The following is a 20,088-nucleotide window of genomic DNA, read 5'->3' as shown; positions in this document are numbered from 1 at the left end:
TCTTTCAAACACTAGTGCTAAATAACATCACTTCTAATATCATTACTGCTACTAGACAGCATTTTTTAAATGTTTGGATGCTGCACTTAGGGTATGTAAGTTAATCCTCATAGTAACCTCTATTACAATAGAGAGAATAAATACAACTCACTCAAAAATACATATATTTGTATACAAATTTGTTCTCAAAGAAAAGTAATTCCTTTAACAGCCAATCCAAACCTGGTAGTCCAAGTCCTTGCAGTGAATGAAAACAAAGATCAGCTAAGTAATTAGACAATATAGAAAAATTACCTTATTATCACCAATACAAAAAGAAAAAGGTATTCAGAAAGTCCATTGCTAGTGCATTAGGTATTTATTAAAACTTAAGCTTTGGAAAAAGAAACCTCCACCCCTGAAAACAAATTCTCATAAGAAAGCATAATTTAGCTCCTAAAACCACAGCAAGTTTCCCAGTTCCTTTGCTCATCCTCTCTTGTGATTTCACATCCTCCTTATCCCTATGTGGAGTGCACATCCACCTTTCCAAAAATACTGACAAATATTTGCACTTTTGTGCTACCTTATAAATAGTTTTACCACTTTCTTTTCATCTTATTCCTCCTCCATCTTAGACCTTGTTCTGTCAAAGCATCCAATGTAGAGTTTGCTTCACTGGAGATTTCTCGGCACTGCTTCTTTAACAGTGTATTTTCTTTAAGTTCTTGAAAGTATTTTGGTTGATTTTAGAATTACAGGTTGGCAGTTATTTTCTGTGAACACAGCTTGTTATTGCTACTGAGAAAACAGTTGTGATCTAACCACCACTCCTACCAAGGTAATGCATCGTTTATTTCTGAATGCTTTTGAAAGCCCTTTCCGTTACTCTATTTCACTATCAAGAGTCTAGATGTAGATTTCTAGGTAGTCTGCTGTGATTATTTAATCTGCAAACTGGTATCATACTAATTCCAAAACATTTCCAGCTGCAGATATCAAATGTCTCATTCTGAAACTAAGAGTTCATTAAATCAACCTCATCTATCCTCCATGAGCAGAAAATATCTCATATTTTTCATCCTGCAGATGTGTTCCAGTTTTAAATTTATCTTTAAGGCCATCTACTTAAAATACTAACTTTGATAATTTTTCCTCTTAAAATTTTATTAAATTCTTTTTGAAAATCATCTGGATCACTTTTATACTTTGTCCAGTGCACTTTTCTTCCTTTTCTGGCACTAAACTTCCCACCCACTGGTGGTGATGGTTAGACTGTTAACCATTAGGAAAGCACACTGGGTATGTCTGTCGGGGAGAGGTCCAGAGACGACTGGCAGGCAGGGCAGCAAACTGCAGGATGAGAGCCGCTGTGTCTGAGGGTGGCTCCGCCCCACAGGCCTGAAGCCTGGGTGGGGTGAAGAGGGGAAAGAGGAAGACACTGGCTGCGTCTGAATGCTCCATTCTGCTTGTGTCTTTTGCTGCTGCCAGCACCAGTTTCTTCCACCTCTCATTGTGGACTGACACCCACAACTGTCCGAGCAGCTCCTGGGCCTTTAAGCTTGGACTGGCACTGTATCCATAATCCCTCTTACCCCAAGGTTTTCAGTTTCCTGGGCTGAGCAGCTACTCGCTTTCCATCACGTAAATAAGCCACTGTGGACTATCCCAACACTGTGGCCTTGTAAACCTATCTAATAAATCCTCTATATGTAAAAGGAACACACATGAAAAGGAATCAGGGTGCCTAGAAGACATGGCTGATAACATGTCTGTAACGGGAAATGTGTGCACTCACATACCGTTCTACTGATTCTGCTCCTCTAACCCTGGCTCCTCTAACTGGGGGACAGACAACTCTACCTTATTTTTCTAATACAGCTATTTTCTTTAGTGTGATGGCAGTCAGCTGTGTGTCTCAGTAGCTGTGCCGGGGGACTACAGGAAGCACTTTACGTTCCCCACTAGGCAGACAAATGGCAAGGTGTATGCACATGTGTCAAAGCACCAACAAGTAAGTTTTTACTCACCTTATGCTCTGTGTTTGATTTGTGTGTATTTATAACTTGTTTTATTAAATATTTTCTTTTGATTTTTCTTATAGAACTAGCCTAATTCAGTACAAGGTTGTATGAAAATCTGCTCTTATGACTTTGAGAGAGGCTAAAAGTGAGTCATCAGATGACTCAGCTACTGTGATGACTCGGGCCATGTAAGTCAAAGAAGCTGTGACAAAGACAGCAAGAAATGAAAACCAGTACAGAATGAAGACCTCATTTTAGATGGGAAAGGACTGTAAATAAAGTACTGTAAATACATGTTTGGCTACTCAAGATGCTACTAAATGGTCATGTACACCTGACCGATGCAATGTTAGAACTGGTCACAAAATGCTGCCTTGCCAGGGAGAAACCTACTGGACAGAATGCCAAAACTCATGTGAAACTTTTTAATTGAATAAAAGAACGGAAAAAAAAAAGTATTATTCATTAAATCCATTTTCACTCTGACAACTATAAATAAATGTTATGCTCATACACAAACACAGTTGACCACACAGAAACAGTACCTTATCTACATGGAAAATTAAATCCAGTTCACAAACATTTTCAAAACATTTGTCTAATGTTTCCACGAATACCTATAAAAAAAAAACAAAAACGAAAAATACTTTTGAGACTAAGTAAACACATTTAAATTTATTAACTATAAGGCAGGCAGATGTTAACTGAGAACCTAAAACTTCTCCATCTTTTCAAAACTTACCAGAATTTCCTTAAAACTAAAAACTATTAAATGTAGAATGAGTGAAAAAAAAAAAGACTTTTCTTCAGTTAAGCTACTTTTCAGGATTTAAGTATATGAACACATTTTTCTAAAAACTGGTGTAACTAGATGGAATTTCTAGCACCATTACAGTGGTACCTCAGTTCATCAACTAAATTTTTTCAGGATTCTGGTCATAAAGTGAATTGGACAAGAACTGAATCAAACTTCCCCATAAGGTCAGCATTAAACCTAACCATTAAATTTGACTAGGTAATCATCTAATTCAGTTTGTGACCAGAATCATGGAAAGAATTAAGTTCATAAACTGTAGTTGTATTTTTTAAAAAACATAAAAATACTCATATCATGGTGTGTGTGTGTCTAGAAACTACTCCCAAAGCTGGATGTGGTGGCACATGCTTGTAATACCAGCATGTGGGAAGGTGAGGCAGGTACAGCAGATTTTAAGTTCTGGGTCAGCCTAGGCTATATATTTATAGTCCAATTTCTTACATACAATGTAACCAGTAATTTTTAATTAGTTTAGAGACAAAATCCATGGCGTTCAGGAGAAATAAAGTGGGGAGTAAGGGTGGCTACTCAGTGATGTTTCTACCACAAAATTACAGTAAACTAAGAACTCACATAAGGCCAAGCTGTAGGAAAAGAGAAAAAGACACCTTCCCTCTCCTCATGCAGTCACTCATCACAGAATTTCTGACAGCACATACATGGGAGTTTCCCTCCAAAACCAAGCACTTCTCCAGCAGTTACCACCTGCCCTGTGATTCAGTTCCAACAGTAACTGGGAAATAGTGTCAGCTCCCGTACAATGAGGTCCAGGACTGCCTCCCACTTCAGCTGCAGACACAGGTAGGTTTTTGTGACCTGTATTTACGACCAAACAGTGGTAAACTGGGACTTCCATGACCCTCATAAGAGATTTGATTAATTTGCTGCAGCATTTAAAGGAAAACACTTGACTTCCATTGATTCACTTATTCTAAAGGGTATTTCTGAAAGTCCAGAGGAGTAGGGCAAGGTACATGGGAGGAGAAGCAGAGCTTCCACGCCTTCTTTTTCGTACCACCTTCTTGATACTTGCACGTGTTCACTTTCCAGAGCTCCTGAACCCAGGCCTTTGTAGTTTTTATGGAGACTTGCATTATGTAGGGACAATTAATGAAATCATTGGTCTTTGAGAATCATTTTAACAGTTCATCTCTTTAATCTCCCTGGAGACTGGAGGGTAGAGTGTAACTAAAAGTTCCAGCCCTCTGATCATCAGATTAGCTGTCCTGGCAACCAGCCTCCATTCAGAGCTGTCTACTAGTCCTCAGCCATTAATCGTCTTAGTGACATATAAAGAGGCATATTATTTTTGGAACTGGGAATTGAACTCAGGACCTGGCACTTGCCAGGCAAGTGTCATGCTGCTGAACTATATCTCTGCCTCTTTCTATATCACTTTTGAGATTCCAAGTATTTTAGGACCCATGTAACAAGTTAGAAAAGTCAGACGCATGTTTCATGTCATACCTGTGTATGCCCTAATAATATACCCCCTCACAAAGAACCCAGAATCTTTGCAGTGAGCTATATCCCCCAGCCCACCTTTCTTTTCTTTGTTCTTTTTGTTTGTGTGTTTTACTTTGAGACAGGGTCTAGTGTTCCAGCCTCCATGAGTGCACGTATGCCCCACTGGTGCTTATTTTAACAATTTACCTTCTCACAAATGAAATTATAGATAAAATTCTATGTATACTTGGTACGTGCAGACCTATTATTGTTTCTAGTGACTGGCATAAGGAGTTTTACTGTAGGTTAAATCCAGACTGCATCCCATTTTCGTAAATAGTTTTTTTGGAATAGAACCATGCTCATTTGTTTATGTATTATCTGTGGCTACTTTTGTTAGATTGTGTGGCCTTTTGCAGACAGCTTGCCTACCTCTGATCTATGACAGTATTGATTATAGTTATGTGGTTACATACCTACATTGTTTCACCTGTCTTATCTCTCCACCTTATGCCAGAAAGGAACCTTGAGTCATGATTTATGTAACTTGGCTTCAGATTGGAGCAGTTAAAGCAAGACTTGTTTAGACTTTGCTCCTTGTACTGTGACACCATGTATGAATAGTGTGACTGTACATTTTGGTTTGCTTGGGACATTTCTGATTTATGCTTGCTGTTCCAGGCTGTTACAACACTGCATGCTATTTTTTAAATTATTAATACCTATTCCCTTTTATTAATGTTTCCCTAGTATGCACAGTAAATTGTACATCACTGCCATGAAGACTACCACAGGGCGGGGCAGGGAGGGGGATGGGGAGAGAATGTAGTAGTCAGGGACAGCTCCACAAAGTGTAATTTAGAGGTTGCTTTCTTAAGGTCTGTTCTAGGGTTTCCGAGACCATCTCTGTGATTTTCTACACATATGTGCTGTCAGAAGGACTCAGAAGCTGATGTATATTTATGATTATAATTTAATACAGTGAAAGGATATAGAGTGAAATCAGCAAAAGCACATAGTAAAACTTCTGGAGGAAATAAACTATGAGTTTTAGATCTCTTACTGGAGTCACATGAGACATGCTTAATTCTCCCAGGAACATAATGATGTATGAAGTGTTTCCATCTGCAGAAGCTCATCCTAGCTTAGGATTCTAGGATTTTTATTGGAGGTCAGGCATATATTGCCGGAGTACCCATGGTTAACTAAGCTCCAGATCTCATCCTATCTCCCCAAGAAAAAGCAGGAATTCACCATAAGTCACCTTGTGAGCACAAACTATCTTCTCAAACTGGTATAGTAAATTCCACAAGCTCTCCAACACAAAAACACTCTTATCAAGTAGAGCATTCCACAAGGTCAGAACCTGGGGTGATGTGCAGATTTTGAAATCAAGAGTGATGAAGTGACTTCCCATACAAAGTTATGCAAGTTTTTCAAATTGGCATTTAAAACACAGGTAAATTGAATTCCAGTCTATGCTCTTTGCATAATTTTTGTCTCTATACTAATTAAAAATTTTAAATTATTTTAAATTATTTAAATATTAGAATTTTATTCATTCTAACTAACTGCCATTTTTCAATACAACAGATTCTCTTCATAACGCCTACCCCTAAATGGGGTAATGCTACTTCAACAGTAAGGTAAATACTACTTCTTTGGGAAAATAAGAATGAGAGTGAAAAGAAGAAAACTCTTCTCCTTGAGAAAAAAGAAAATATTTCTGAAACAGTTTTAAACTTAAAACATCACATGAACACTAATATATAAAATCATACTTAAAAGTTACAAGAAATAAAGCCATTTATGCTCTTCCTCCATAAATTTTTATTTAAGTCTAATATATATACAGAAAAATACTCAAGTTGAAGAATATATAACATGATAAATCTTCATGAAGTAGACATATCCATGTAATCAAAGTCCAAATCAAGGTTATTTTATTTATCTGCAATGCTGGGGATGGACCGCAGAGCTTCACGCACCCTAGGCAATTACTCTACCAGAGATTTATCCAGTCTTCAAGCAGTAGAGAGAATTCCTCTCACTGTCCAACAGTCACTATCATGACAATAGGCAACACTATCACGACAATAGGCAACACTATCACCTGTGTCTGCATGTTTGTGTTTTTATGAGATTCACTTGCATTACTACCTAATAAACAGTTCACTCACTCTCATACAACGTGCCACTGAATGAATACACTACAATGTGTTTATCCATTTTACCACGGAAAGAAATCTGGGTTGTTTCCAGTATGGGGATATTATAATTAGTACCTTTAAGAACATTCTTGCCATGTGTTTTACAAAATGTATACACATATATCTATTGGATGTAAACCCACAGTAGAACTGATATATTAAAGTAACATGCTTTAATATGTAGTACAAATAAATAAGTACATATAAATATGTACTCATATACTTAACAGTGTTATGGGAGTCCCCATAGTTCTGCATGTTTGTACTTACACTGTCAATCTTTCAATTTTAGCTATATTTTTCCTATAGGAATTCTTTACATGGTCTAGACAGTCCTTTGTTGCATGTACAACTTACAAACATCTTCTCCCATTTCACGATTTGTCTTTTCATTCTCATAACAGTATCCTCTGAAGCCCAGCTTTAAAATCCAAAATCGGCCAATTTTTGGTTTTTTTCTCAATGTTTATTATTTTTTTGCCCAATTTAAGAGACCTTTGCCTACCACAAAATCAAGAAGGTATTTTCTCAGAGAAAAACAAAACTTTTAATGTTATATTTTGTATAACTGATTTTTGTGGATGGCATGGAATGGTCTTCCACTGATTTATTCTAAATCATTATGAGACTAATCAGAATCATGTTTTCAGTACTCCTGTTTTTCTTATGCTTACTTTTATCATTTCTATTACTTTATGTTTATGCTACAGTCAACCTTTTGAACCACCAAAACTTGACTGTCCTTAGGAAAATGTTGTTTTACTAGAGTTCCCCTTCATTTACAACTACATATTTATAAAAATTAGTGGAACCCGCTGGATATGCAAAATAACCTTGGGGAAAAAAATCTTGAGAGTATTAGATGTGCCCCTGGTGAATTACAAAGTAGCAAAGAACAATTTCAGAACTGCAAAATGATAAAACTAGCTACCTTTCTAGATTATCATAAAGATTTAAACTATGTAGATGGAATACTCATTTGAGCTCCCAACTAACAAATGGCAGCCTGTAGTATATAATTCAGTACTCAAAACATGTAATGACTATAAAATTAGGAGAGGAGTAAACCAGTCTTAGCAGCATGCTCTAGCTACTAGAAATGGTGATTTGCTTGTTAACAGAAAAATACTGTCCATATTTAAGCCAATGTACCAACCATAAAAAAATATGGGTATTCAAAAAAACAAAGTACAGTAACAAGAAATTCTTAAAATGTAAAGCACTCAAATACTAAGTTTGGTTTAAAAAAATAATTGAAGACCATCTTCAAAAACATCTCTGTGACTCCAAGCAGCAAGCAGGGCCTGGAATCTAGTCGCAGGCCCTGACCATGCGCAGGTTGAATTTCAGTGCACCAGGAAGCCTTAGAACTTCGCTCCCAGGCAGTAAGACCACACCTTGTGTCTGAAATCATCAGAGGACACCCCAGAATCCCCTCAGCCCAACTGGCCCACACCCAGCGAACTTCAAGTGGCCAGCAGTCTGCCCTGGGAGCCAAAAGTGGGCCAGGTGATTCCCAGTGCACTGAGGAAGCTTTGAAACATCACTCAAAACCCAGAAATATGCATGACCTCCACCGGCCATGGGGAATGCAACGCAGCCCTGGGACCTTGGCCCACACAGCAGCTGACTTTATTAGCACTGAGGAACACCACACTGCCCTGGGACCTTGGCCCATGCCCAGCAGACTTCGGGACCCAGGACATCTGCTGGCCCCTTGGGAACACTCCCTACCTCCTGGACCTAATACTGCTGTTCATCTTCAGCTCCCACCCTTTCTCCAGAACCTTGGAATACAGCGATTAACTGTGCTACCTTTAAGGGGGATTCAGTAACTGTCTCACCCAAACAGAAGATCTCAGCAGGCCCCAGTCAGTGTGGTGAGTATGCCCCTAAAATAGAGGTGTACAGAGGGTAAATGGGGCCAGTAATAAAGCTCCCTCCAACTAACTGTAAGACTGCGGTGAGTCTGGAAAGAGTGTGGGTGACCCCTTCATATACACAGAAAACTTCAGGCAGGGTAAGGAGTGTGCCAATAAGGATGCCTTCAGCGTGGAGAAAATCAAAAGGGCTCATGAGACACACAGGAACGCAATAGGGACACAGTAGGGCCTGAGCCAACATAAACACTATAGACAGGGAGATTTGGTGACCTGGAATAGCCTGAAGATAAAGTAATAGCAGCAACTAAAAGTTAACCTACATTAATACTACTAGGCTTGTCAGTCCAAGAAGAATATAGGACTCACCCAACAGGCCCTGAGGGACCCAGCAATTGGACAAACATCATCACATCAGGACTTCAAGATACACACTATCAACAGTTGACACTAGTGGGATTGAAGGACCGAATATTAACTCAAAAGGGGAAATGGCAATATGAGAAAGCCAAATGCACTCTCAAATAGAGGACTTCAAAAGTAACACTCAGAAATCTCTGAAAAGATAGCAAGTGAAAAAAAAAAAAAAAAAACTCCATGAGGCTTTACAGAGGAAATCAAATTAGAAGTACTCTCCCATGTAAAGATAGAAATAACAACCTTAGTAAAGGAGTTGCTGAGCATAATTAAGAAGAAATAGAGAAAAAAGTACAGGAGCATGGGAAACTGATTGAAACCTTCAATGAACAATATAGTAAACAAGCAGAATTCATGAAACAAAATCAAACAGACATCCAAGAAACAAAAAAAAATTCTATTCAATGCTGGCAAAACCATTTAAATGAAGCTGAGGATAGGATTTCAGACCTTGAGGACAGGATCGCAATTAGTGATGAGGAAAGGATAGAACTTTTAAATATAACAAAACAGCATGAAATAACAATCCAGCAGCTTCAAGATGATGCAAAGAGCAACAATATAAGATTAATAGGCATCAGAGAACATACAGCAGTAAATGCAAATAACATACATAAAACACATAAGTAATAGCAGAAAATTTCCCAAACATGGAGGAGAAAAAAATCTGATATACAGATAAGTGAGGCATAAAGAACACCAAACAGTCACAACAAACATAAATCTACACCCAGACATATAATAATTAAGATCTCAGACATAGAGCATAAAAACAGAACACTAAAAGCTATTAGAGAAAAGACACAACTCACCTATCAAGGAAAGCCCATTAGAATCATAGCAGACTTTTCAGCACAAACCCTCAAGTCAAGAAGAGCTTAGAGTGAGGTATTTCAAGCCCTGAAAGAAAACAACTTCCATCCCAGACTGATGTACCCAGAAAAGCTTTCATTCAAATTTAATGGAGAAACAAGATACTTCCATGACAAAGAATAACTGAAGAAATTCACATCCACCAAACCAACCCTAGAAAGAGTATTGAAAGACATATTAGACAGAGATAAAAATGACTACAATCCCCAGAACAACAACAGAAAGAAACCACCAGGTAGGACAAGCAATTAAACAATGAGGAAAGGCAGAAAGCAAACAACTGGAACATAAAATGGCAAAGTCAAGCCAGGACCTATCAGTGATATCTGTAAATGTAAATGGCCTCAATTCACCTATTAAAAGAAATAGAGTGACAGAATGGATCAAGAAACAAGATCCCACAATATGCTATATACAAGAAACACATCTGACCCTAAAGGAAACTCATAGATTAAAATTCAAAGGATAGAAAACAGTATTCTATGCAATAGGAACCCAGAAAAAAGCAGGGGTAACTATTCTATTTGCAGACAACATTAACTTCAAAACTAAAATGATTAAAAGAGATAAAGAAGATCACTACCTACTTATTAGTGGAAAAATTCAAGAGGAAGAGCTAACAATTATAAATATATATGCACCAAATACAGGAGCACCCAACTATATAAGACACATACTAATGGACATGAAAAACCAAATACACAAGAACACAATCATAACAGGGGACCTTAACAGCCCATTGTCACAAAGAGATAGATCAACTAGACAAAAAGTCAGCAAAGAAATAATAGACCTGAACCATACCTGCGAGCAATTGGACTTAGTAAATGTTTACAGAGTGTTCCACCCACCCACATCAGAATACACATTCTTTTCAGCTGTGCATAGGACATTCTCCAAAATAGACCATATATTATCCCATAAAACATATTTAAGAAATGGCAAAGATGTCGAAATTATCCCGTGCATTATATCTGACCATAGCGCACTGAAATTAGAAATTAATGGCAAAAGAAATTGCAAAACCTACATAAATACATGGCAATACAATAGCAACCTTTTGAACAACCAGTGGGCTACAGATGAAATTAAAGAAATAAAACAATACTTACAATTCAATGAAAATGCAGAAACAACATACTGTAATCTGTGGGATGCAATGAAAGCGACTTAAGAGGGAAATATATAGCAATAAATTGTCATATCAACAAAACAGAATAAGCACAAATAAACAACCCAATGCTTCATCTCAAGCTTCTAGAAAAAGAAGAGCAAGTTAAACCCAAAGCTCATAGAGAGGAAATTGTAAAGATTAGAGCAGAAATCAACATAATTGAAACTAAGAAAAACAATACAAAGAATTAATGAATCAAAAAGATGGTTTTTTTCAGAGAATAAACAAAATAAACAAACCTCTAGCTAACCTCACCAAGAAAAAGAAAGAAAAAATCCAAATTCATGTAATAAGGAATGAAAAGGAGTAAATTACTACAGACCTCACGGAAATTCAAAAGATCATAAATATCTACTTTGAAAGTCTCTACTTACCTAGAGTGGGAAACACAGAGGAAATGGACAGATATCTAGAAACACATAAACTACCAAAACTCAATCAAGAAGATACAGCAATTTTGAATAACTCACTATCAGCTATTGAAGTTGAAAATGTAATTAAAAACTTACCAACAAAGAAAAGTCCAGGTCCTGAAGAATTCACGGCTAAATTCTACAAGAAATTTAGAGAAGATCTGACACCAATACTCCTTAAACTCTTCAATGAAATTGAAAAGGAAGCAATCCTCCCCAAATCATTCTTGAAGGCAAGTATTACTCTGATAACAAAACCAGAGAAAGACCCAACCAAAAAGGAGAAGTATAGGCCAATCTCACTAATAAACATGGATGCAAAAATTCTCAATAAAATACTGGAAAACAGAATGCAGCAAATCATCAAGAAGGTCATACATAATGACCAAGTGGGATTCATCCCAGGAATGCAGGGATGGTTTAACATATGCAAATCAATAAATGTAATACACCACATCAAAAGAACCCAAAACAAAAACCACATGGTCATCTTAATAGATGCAGAAAAAGCTTTCAATAAAGATCAACACATGTTCATGATAAAATCCTTCAGAAACCTGGAATACATGGTATCTACCTCAATCTCATAAAGGCCATCTATGACAAACCAACAGCCAACATCATACTAAATGGACAAAATCTGAAAGCTTTCACTTTAAAATCAGGAACAAGACAAGGATGTCCACTATCCCTAGTCCTATTTAATATAGTTCTGGAAATACTAGCCAGAGCAATCAGACAAGAGAGAGAAATAAAAGGAATAAAGATAGGAAGAAGTTAAATTATCACTATTTGCAGATGACATGATACTCTATATAGAAGACCCAAAAAGCTCTATTAAAAGACTTCTAGAGGTAATAAACAAATTCAGTCGTGTAGCTGGATACAAAGTCAATGCTCAAAAATCAATAGCATTCCTGTACCCAAACAAAATCTCACCAAGAGAGAAATTATGGAAATATTGCCCTTCACAATAGCATCTAAAAAATGAAATACTTAGGAATCAACCTAATGAAGAATGTAAAAGACCTATATGTTGAAAATTATGCTATGCTAAAAAAGGACATTGAAGAGGATATTAGAAAATGGAAGGATATTCCTTGTCCTTGGATAGGAAGAATCAACATTGTGAAAATGGCCACATACTCCCAAAACTGTTATATAGATTTAATGCAATCCCAATCAAAATACCACTAACATGCTTCACAGATCTAGAGAAAAAACTCCTAAAATTCATTTGGAAGCAGAAGAAACCTAAAATAGGAAAGACTGGACAACAAAGGTAAGGCAGGAGGCATCTCAATTCCTGACTTGAAACTATACTACAAAACCACAGTGATAAAATCAGCATGGTACTGGCAAAGAAATAGACCTGAGGATCAATGGAACAGATTAGAAGATGCAAGCAGAACTACAAAGACACTCAGTCACCTGAGGTTTGACAAAGGGGCTAAACATGTTCACTGGAAGAATGATAACCTCTTTAATAAATGGTGTTGGAAAAATTGGCTGTTTACCTGCCAAAGACTGCAACTAGATCCATTTCTATCACCATGCACAAAACTAAAGTCTAAATGGATCAAAGATCTAAATATTAAAACAGAAACACTAAATCTACTGGAAGATAAGGTAGGTAGAAGTTTGGAGACATAGGGATAGGCAGAGAATTCATGACAAAACACAAACTGCACAGGAAAACACTTCAAAGTATCAACAACTAGGATCTCGTATTATTGAAAAGTTTCTGTTCTCCAAAAGAAATCACCAATAGAGTGAAAAGAAAACCCACAGAATGGGAAGGAATTATAGCCAGCAACACCTCAGACAAAGGAGAACATATAAAGAATTGAAAAACATCAAGCCCCCCCAAATTCAAAGACTCTAAAAATGGGCATCTGAGATGAACACACAGTTCTCAGATAAAGATATACAAATGGCAAATGAATACACAAAGAAATGTTCACCATCATGGTCATTCAAGAAATGTTCACTAAAACAGGACTGAGATTTCATTTCACTCCAGAAAGAATGGCTGCCATCAAGAAATCAACATAACAAATGTTGGCGAGGCTGTGAAGGAAAAGAAATACTTCTCCACTGTTGGTGGGAGTGTAGACTGGTCCAACCACTATGGAAATCAGTACCGACAATTTTCAGAAGACTAGGATTGGAAGTTCCATTCAACCCAGCTTTTCCCCCACAAAAACTGGAAAGTCATATCACAGTGATATATGTACACCCATATTCATAGCAGCACAATTTGTAATAGCTAAATCTTGGAAACAACCAAGATGCACATCAACCAAGAGTGGATGAAAAAGATGTAGTATTTTTATACAATGGAATATTACTCAGTTATAAAAAACGATGATCTTGAGTCCTTCATAGGCAAATGGAGATAACTTGAGACTATCCTCATTAGTAAAATAAACAAGAATCATACTTATAAATATCACATTATGTCTCTAGTGTAAAAAGTAGTAAGAAATATAGGAGTAATAAAACCCAAAATGTGTAATTGCTATTATAAAAAAAGAGATGAAAAGAAAGTGCTCTAAAGGATATAACTGCATATATGTTTAAGTGTGTAGGATTGATAACCATATTACTATGTTTAGTTGAATAGTTGAACAGAACTGCTTGCAGCCTTGCTGTTTGAATGTTCACTCAGTATGCTTCACTTTTGTAACTTGAACAACTATTTCTAAGAGGACAATATGTAATTATCAACTAGCGATTTCTTATTGTTTATTTTTTTGAAATTATGTATTATTTCTACCCTTTTTGTTTTTTTCTTTACATAAAAATCTTTGCATTTTCTTTTGATTTAGCAACAATTTCTAACTTGGATCCAAAACAACAACAATCCACTACTGTACTATAATTTCACAAGGAGAAAGACAAAAGTGTTAAAACCAGAAATGATATGGTAAACAGCACCCTCTTGTGTTTCACCTAAAAAAATGATACAAAGCTTACAGTTGTTAATTTCAGTATCCATCAAAAGTAATCAGCAACTCAAGTGATGGGGATACAAAATCAAAGACTTACTCTTCAGCCCCAATGATTTTAAAGGCTAATGTGAAAGAAATAACTTTTAACTTGTTCAAAGAATTATACAAGTTTTCTTTCATTTTAATAGTTGCCAAAATTAATACTCCAAAAATACATAGAAAAATGCCACAATAATCACATATAATCAAGACTCCCCTTTCCTACACTATCAAAAGAATTCCCTTGTGTTTCCTTTATCTTTAATGAAATATCTGTACGCTCATGCCACAAATGGTAACAGGAATCTACTATGAAGTAGGCAGCTTAGCACTCAGAAATACTAAGTAGTCACACAAGGCTTAATGTTCAAGGGGTATGCTCTGAGAAATGCATCAGGCAGTTCTGTCACTGAGCAAACATCACACAGGGTGTTCATACAAACCTACAAGGCATAGGTTCACGGTACAAAGGGTACAGCCTACTGGTCTCAGGACTAGGATGAACAAAAAGCACAACGTTAAATTAAATGCAAGAGAAAATGCTGCAATCAAGAGACCTGTTAAACATGAGGCTGCTGCCAGTGTTGCATAGACACAGTTTTATAGTGAACTATTTTAATAAGTAGGAATACAATAGCTTAAGATAACAATAAGAAGTGTAATATGACAAATAAATACAGTAAATACACAAGCCAGTATTAGTTGCTTATCAACATTCAGGTATCACGTACTGTATGTTGTTGTATGCAGTTGTATGTCCTACATCCTAGCAACACAGTAAGTTCATCATACAGCATCAGCACAAACACATAAGCAATGTGATAACAGTAGAACAGCTATAACTTAGTGGGTGCTTGGATTTTAATTTTTTTAGCTTCTTTATACCTATAGAGGTTTTGTGGACCTCTATACTGTCCTCTATGCAGTCAAAACATTCAGTGGCATAAGTTTATCATGCCTTTACTTAAATTCCAGATTTACCTCTACATCTGAAATCTTCTAGGACACATTATTTAAATCTTAGTTCTTTTATAAAAAAAAAGTGAGGGGGACTAAACATGTTACAAGACAAGAATGTCTTCAATGCCAACTACTAGAGGCACAGATTTAAGAATACTAATAATACAGTCATGTTCCTACTATCAGCATTCTTGCCATCAATGTGTTAGGAAAAATATAATCTCAGAATTTGATCTCTGCCTATAAACTGAGATCTGCCTATAAATTGGTAGATAACTTCAAATAGTGGAAAACAAATGGTTACTTCATTGGTGATTTCCAATCCAGGAAAATTTAAAGTAACAAATTAGGGAGCAAGTCAACAGTATTAATATTTCCATGTTAAGTTTAAAAATAATCCATATACTAGGTATTCAAATGTTAAACCTTAAAAATTTTAACATAATGAGAATATCTAAGAGAATGTACTTTTTTTCTCCCTTTGTGTTACGAGTTCTTGAGCCCAGGACTTTCACACTGAGCTACTGGACCAGATATACATTTTAGCCCTTGCACTTACATGATGTATATTAAATTTAGAAAAGCAATGCTTTGATTATAAGAAATTGAACATTAAACATGAAAGTAGCCTCTAAGTATTTTCTTAGCACAAAAGCTTCCCACGAGAACATTTTCAAAAACTTGTACTAATACACTTTGTTAGAACTTTCCAGTAGGTTTATTAAAATGGCATTTGGTCTTCAAAGAAATGTTTTTATCTATAACTGAGTATACTACAATTGATACTTTGAGCACTGATATAAAACATAATAAAATAAATAAAAATATTAGAACACCTTTCCTTGACTATTCCCCTATAAGACAGTCATTAGCACAAAGAGAAAACACTGCTTTAGAGTAGACAGATGTAACAGGACTCATTTTAACCAAATGATCAGGATGAACATCCCAAGTACAAAGAAAACCGTACTGTTATCAATATAAACTTCCTGCTCTTAATAATTATAATGTACTTATAGGAGACGTTAATTTTGGAGAGGTGGGTAAAATATACAAAAGGAGAGAATTCTTTGTACTATATTTGCCACTCTTCTCTTTATTTTTTTGGAGACAAGGTTTCCCTGTAGTTCAGGCTCGCCTTGAACTCATCTTGATCCTCCTGTCTCAGCCTCCCACATGCTGGGGATTACAGGCATGAGCTACCACACTGGCTTATGTTTGCCACTGTCTTGCAAGTCTGAAATAATTTCAACATTTCTTAATGTTTAAAATATTCTAAAAATATTTATCTTAGTTATGCCCAAGAATACTTTCTTCTTCTATGTTCAATACATCCCTTAAAGTCAGTCAAGCTACAGTAGGAAGTAACAAATTTACTTTAAATCAAAGAAAAACACAAACATTAGCTAAATTTTCTCTTCTACCCATATAACAAAGAGAAAATAAATTTAAAGTACCTTGAGCTATAAAACACTTGCTTTATCACTATGAAGTAAGTAATAACATTTCTATGTAAGACCTATTTTACAATAGGTCTTACGCTGGCTGCTTAAGATCTAATTCTTAAAAAATGCTGACAAGTTAGGTATGTGAATCTGTACTTACATAAAAGAAAACTAGGCAAAGATAAGGCTAAATAATTTGCACAAAGTTATATAACAGGTTACAGAGCTAAGATTCATGTAATTCTGAATACTATCCTGTTATGCTTCCCAAGTGGACTGGTGATACAGCAATAAAATATCTTAAGTCAGTAAAGTAGCTATCAATAAATTTGATTCTAGGACTTATGATGAACAAGCAGCAATGTAAAAAATCTGACAGGTGATTACTATATTTCGAATCACTGGAAATTATACTTATTAACCATGAAAACGAGATGTGAAAAGAATGTTAGAAATCCAGAGTAACTCTAATAGTCTCCAATTCAAACTGCTTACAGAAATATTCTTCTGGTTTCCCACACAGACATGAAAAAAACCTCACTGAGAACAAAAAGTTTTAGGTCTACTGGTAACAGAATACGGTAGGAAGCAGTATTTTTCTTAAATGATTCTGATATTCAGTCTTTGCCCATAGTAAACTCACTGGGTCGGGCCTCCTTGTTCCAGCAGGGGAAACTGGTACAGTTTCCACAGGACCAGAGATTTATTTCCCTTCAGGGGAGGACTGCAACTTCGCAAACTTCCCATGCTGGGGTGTGTTGGTTTTCCAACTGATAGGGTTTCCATAGGCCCAGAGATTTATTTCCCCTCAACGGAAGACTGAAAATTCCTAAGTATGGCGTAGGTTGGTTTTTCCAGACAATCTTTAAGAACAGATGGCACCTAACCTAGAGAGCTTCAAGCTTTAAAAGCACACCTGCCATCTCACTGACAAGGATGCTTACAAGCTGTCCTCATCCTAAAAGAGAACAATGACAAGAGTGGGGGACCTCCCCCAGCACACCACTGTATTTTCAGTAGGTCAGCAGCACCTACCTCAGTGTCATTCGCTATGTGATAAAGAGGAAACCTTTTTTCATTTAAGTGTTCCTGTCTTACAAGTTTCCCCAATTAAACCTATTTTGCATCACATAAATGTGTCACCATGCAAATGTATCTCAAGCCATCACACTCATATACAATAAAAAGATTTACAAATGTTACTAAAAATAATAAAGTAAAAGGATTTATCTAATTCAGTTTGTATACTACTGAAATAATACTTTATATGACATCACAAATAGTTTAATAAAAATGCTTGCTAAAAACCTGATGAGGACAAATTAATCATTTGTCATCAATACCACATACAAAGTCTTTTATTAATGCTCATACCTATGGGTTGGTATGCCCATTTTACAGAGGAAAATCAGAATGAAAGAGCTTAAATAACTTACACAAATTGTATACAACACAGCCTGAAAGGTTTTAACAAGATACTAAGTTGCTTTATATTTATTTAATAACTTTACAAGATCTCTATGCAGCATTCTTGAAGCAGCATAATTCACAAGTAAAAATTGTATGTCTATAAAGAACTTGGTCAAAATAACACTAAATTAACTAACAATCATAAGTAGCATAGTTTCATAAAAGCTTATCTAACAATACTGCAATAATTACTATAATGGAGCTTTAGTTTAAATAAATATTCCAACACTGTGGTCAAAATATCTTGTTCTAAACCTAAAGTTCAGCTACTCTCTCTCTCTCTTTTTTTTACTATAAATGAACAAGACAGATGTTGTCATAACTGTTACATATGGTACAGAAAATTTTAACAGGAATTTGGAATTATTCAATTGAACTTTTATATCTCCATCATCGGTATAGCACAATAAATCGAAGACAATATGACTGCTTATAAACAACCTAATGTTAATATTTAATGAACTTCTTAATTCTGTAAATATTTTAACACTTCTGCTGAAAACATGCTACAACAGAAAGTCAGCTATTAATTGAAATTTGCTTTTTATATGGCAGTTAATATCACACTAAAAATATCAGGACTCAAAAGCAAACAACTGACTATTCAACTAGGTGACACAGTAGTATAAACTGTATGTAGAATTTACTAATAATGTCTTTTCACATATTTTATACAAGATATAAAGTCAAATCTGGGACAGTACATGAATATTTAGGAATAGTAAAATTTTGCATAAAAATACATGCTTCTAGCTGGGTACAGTGGTGCATGCCTATAATCCTAAAAGTTAGTAAGGCTGAGGCAAAAGGACCCAAGCTCACATCCAGCCTGGGCAAATTTAGTGAGATTTTGTCTCAAAATAAAAAATAAAAAGATTTGGGTGTTGTGTAGTTTAGTGGTACAGTAGCCCTCCGTTCAATCCCCAGTACTGCACTCAACCAACAAATACAGAAATAAATGCCTGCTACTGAAACAGGCTCAGCTTAGACTGGCTGGGATGAAAGGTGGGGTGGGATTCCAGAATTTACATGATACCTCTGCTCAAACTCCCTGTGTAAAGTTCTCCTAGGTTCCCACAAAGTGTAGACAGAATATAAAGACATGAATGCCACAAACACCCCACTATTGTGTCTTTTTATGAGACTCTGCCCTTTGTTTCCTAGATCCAGGATGTATTTTCATTTTTGCTTTTAATTTGTTCAGTTCAAATTCATTTGGCAGAGCTAGTTTCTTTCTCACCCTCACTTTTCAAATACACTGTCAGTTTTTAGCTTGTCTTGTTTAATTCTTATTTCAGACAAGAAAGACACGGTAATGTTTAATTGATGAGCTGTTTCTAAAAGGAGCTACCCAATAACATTTTGGCACAGCCAGCCAGAAGTAAAGCTCAGGTACCAAGAGACCAAGGTAATACCAATATTGAGCATGTTTTTTTGTTTCTCTCCATGAGTATATTTTTGGTCTCCTTCTTTAACTCTGTCCCCTAGGGTGTGGATTTGAAAGACATTCTGCCCCCCCCCTAATCTAGACTCTCAATTTCTATTTGACTTTGAATGGGTGATATTTTCTAGTTTGCAGCCCCAGATACTCAGCATATGATACAAAAAACTTTAGATGGGCCCGCAGACACCTATGATCCAACTGCTGGACACAGCCTTTTCTGTGTTCAACAATCAGGACCTAGAGGAGGGACGTGGCTCACAGGTGAGCCAATTCAACAGACTACTGATACAAGGGTGGCTCATTTTGTATGGATTTCTATCTCTGGAAAGCTCTCCTCTAAGTCTACAGCCATAGCTGGGGTCAAAAGGACCCTTAACTGGAGATTTCCCTTCTTCTCTGCCCAAATTTAGCTATTCTTGTGAACAAATCTCCCGGACCTAGACAAGTAGGCAGGATATTAGTGGCCTGCCCCTCTAAAACCTTGAGGAAGTGTCGGGGTTCACTGATGAACTTAGCTTTATCCAAAATGAACACTGATATAGA

General features: G+C 36.2%; 1 protein-coding gene across 4 annotated transcripts in view; it reads right to left on the bottom strand.

Moving 5' to 3' along the window:
* Ap3s1 (adaptor related protein complex 3 subunit sigma 1) overlaps window positions 1-20,088 on the bottom strand; it is a 57,411-nt gene that overhangs the window by 11,945 nt on the left and 25,378 nt on the right. For 2 of the 4 annotated variants that reach the window (XM_013156126.3, XM_003473277.5), the window contains exon 4: window positions 2,549-2,620. The exons of the other annotated variants lie outside the window; for them this stretch is intronic. In XM_013156126.3, the coding sequence (XP_013011580.1) occupies window positions 2,549-2,620 (72 nt within the window). The remainder of the gene's footprint in view (window positions 1-2,548; window positions 2,621-20,088) is intronic. 4 annotated transcript variants of the gene reach the window in all.

This window comes from Cavia porcellus, unplaced genomic scaffold (genome assembly GCF_034190915.1).
Source record: "Cavia porcellus strain 051 isolate PalLab524CR breed Dunkin Hartley unplaced genomic scaffold, mCavPor4.1 scaffold_19, whole genome shotgun sequence".
Lineage (NCBI taxonomy): Eukaryota > Metazoa > Chordata > Mammalia > Rodentia > Caviidae > Cavia > Cavia porcellus.
The sequence above is the reverse complement of the archived record's forward strand: the minus strand, read 5'-3'. Positions and strand labels throughout refer to the sequence as shown.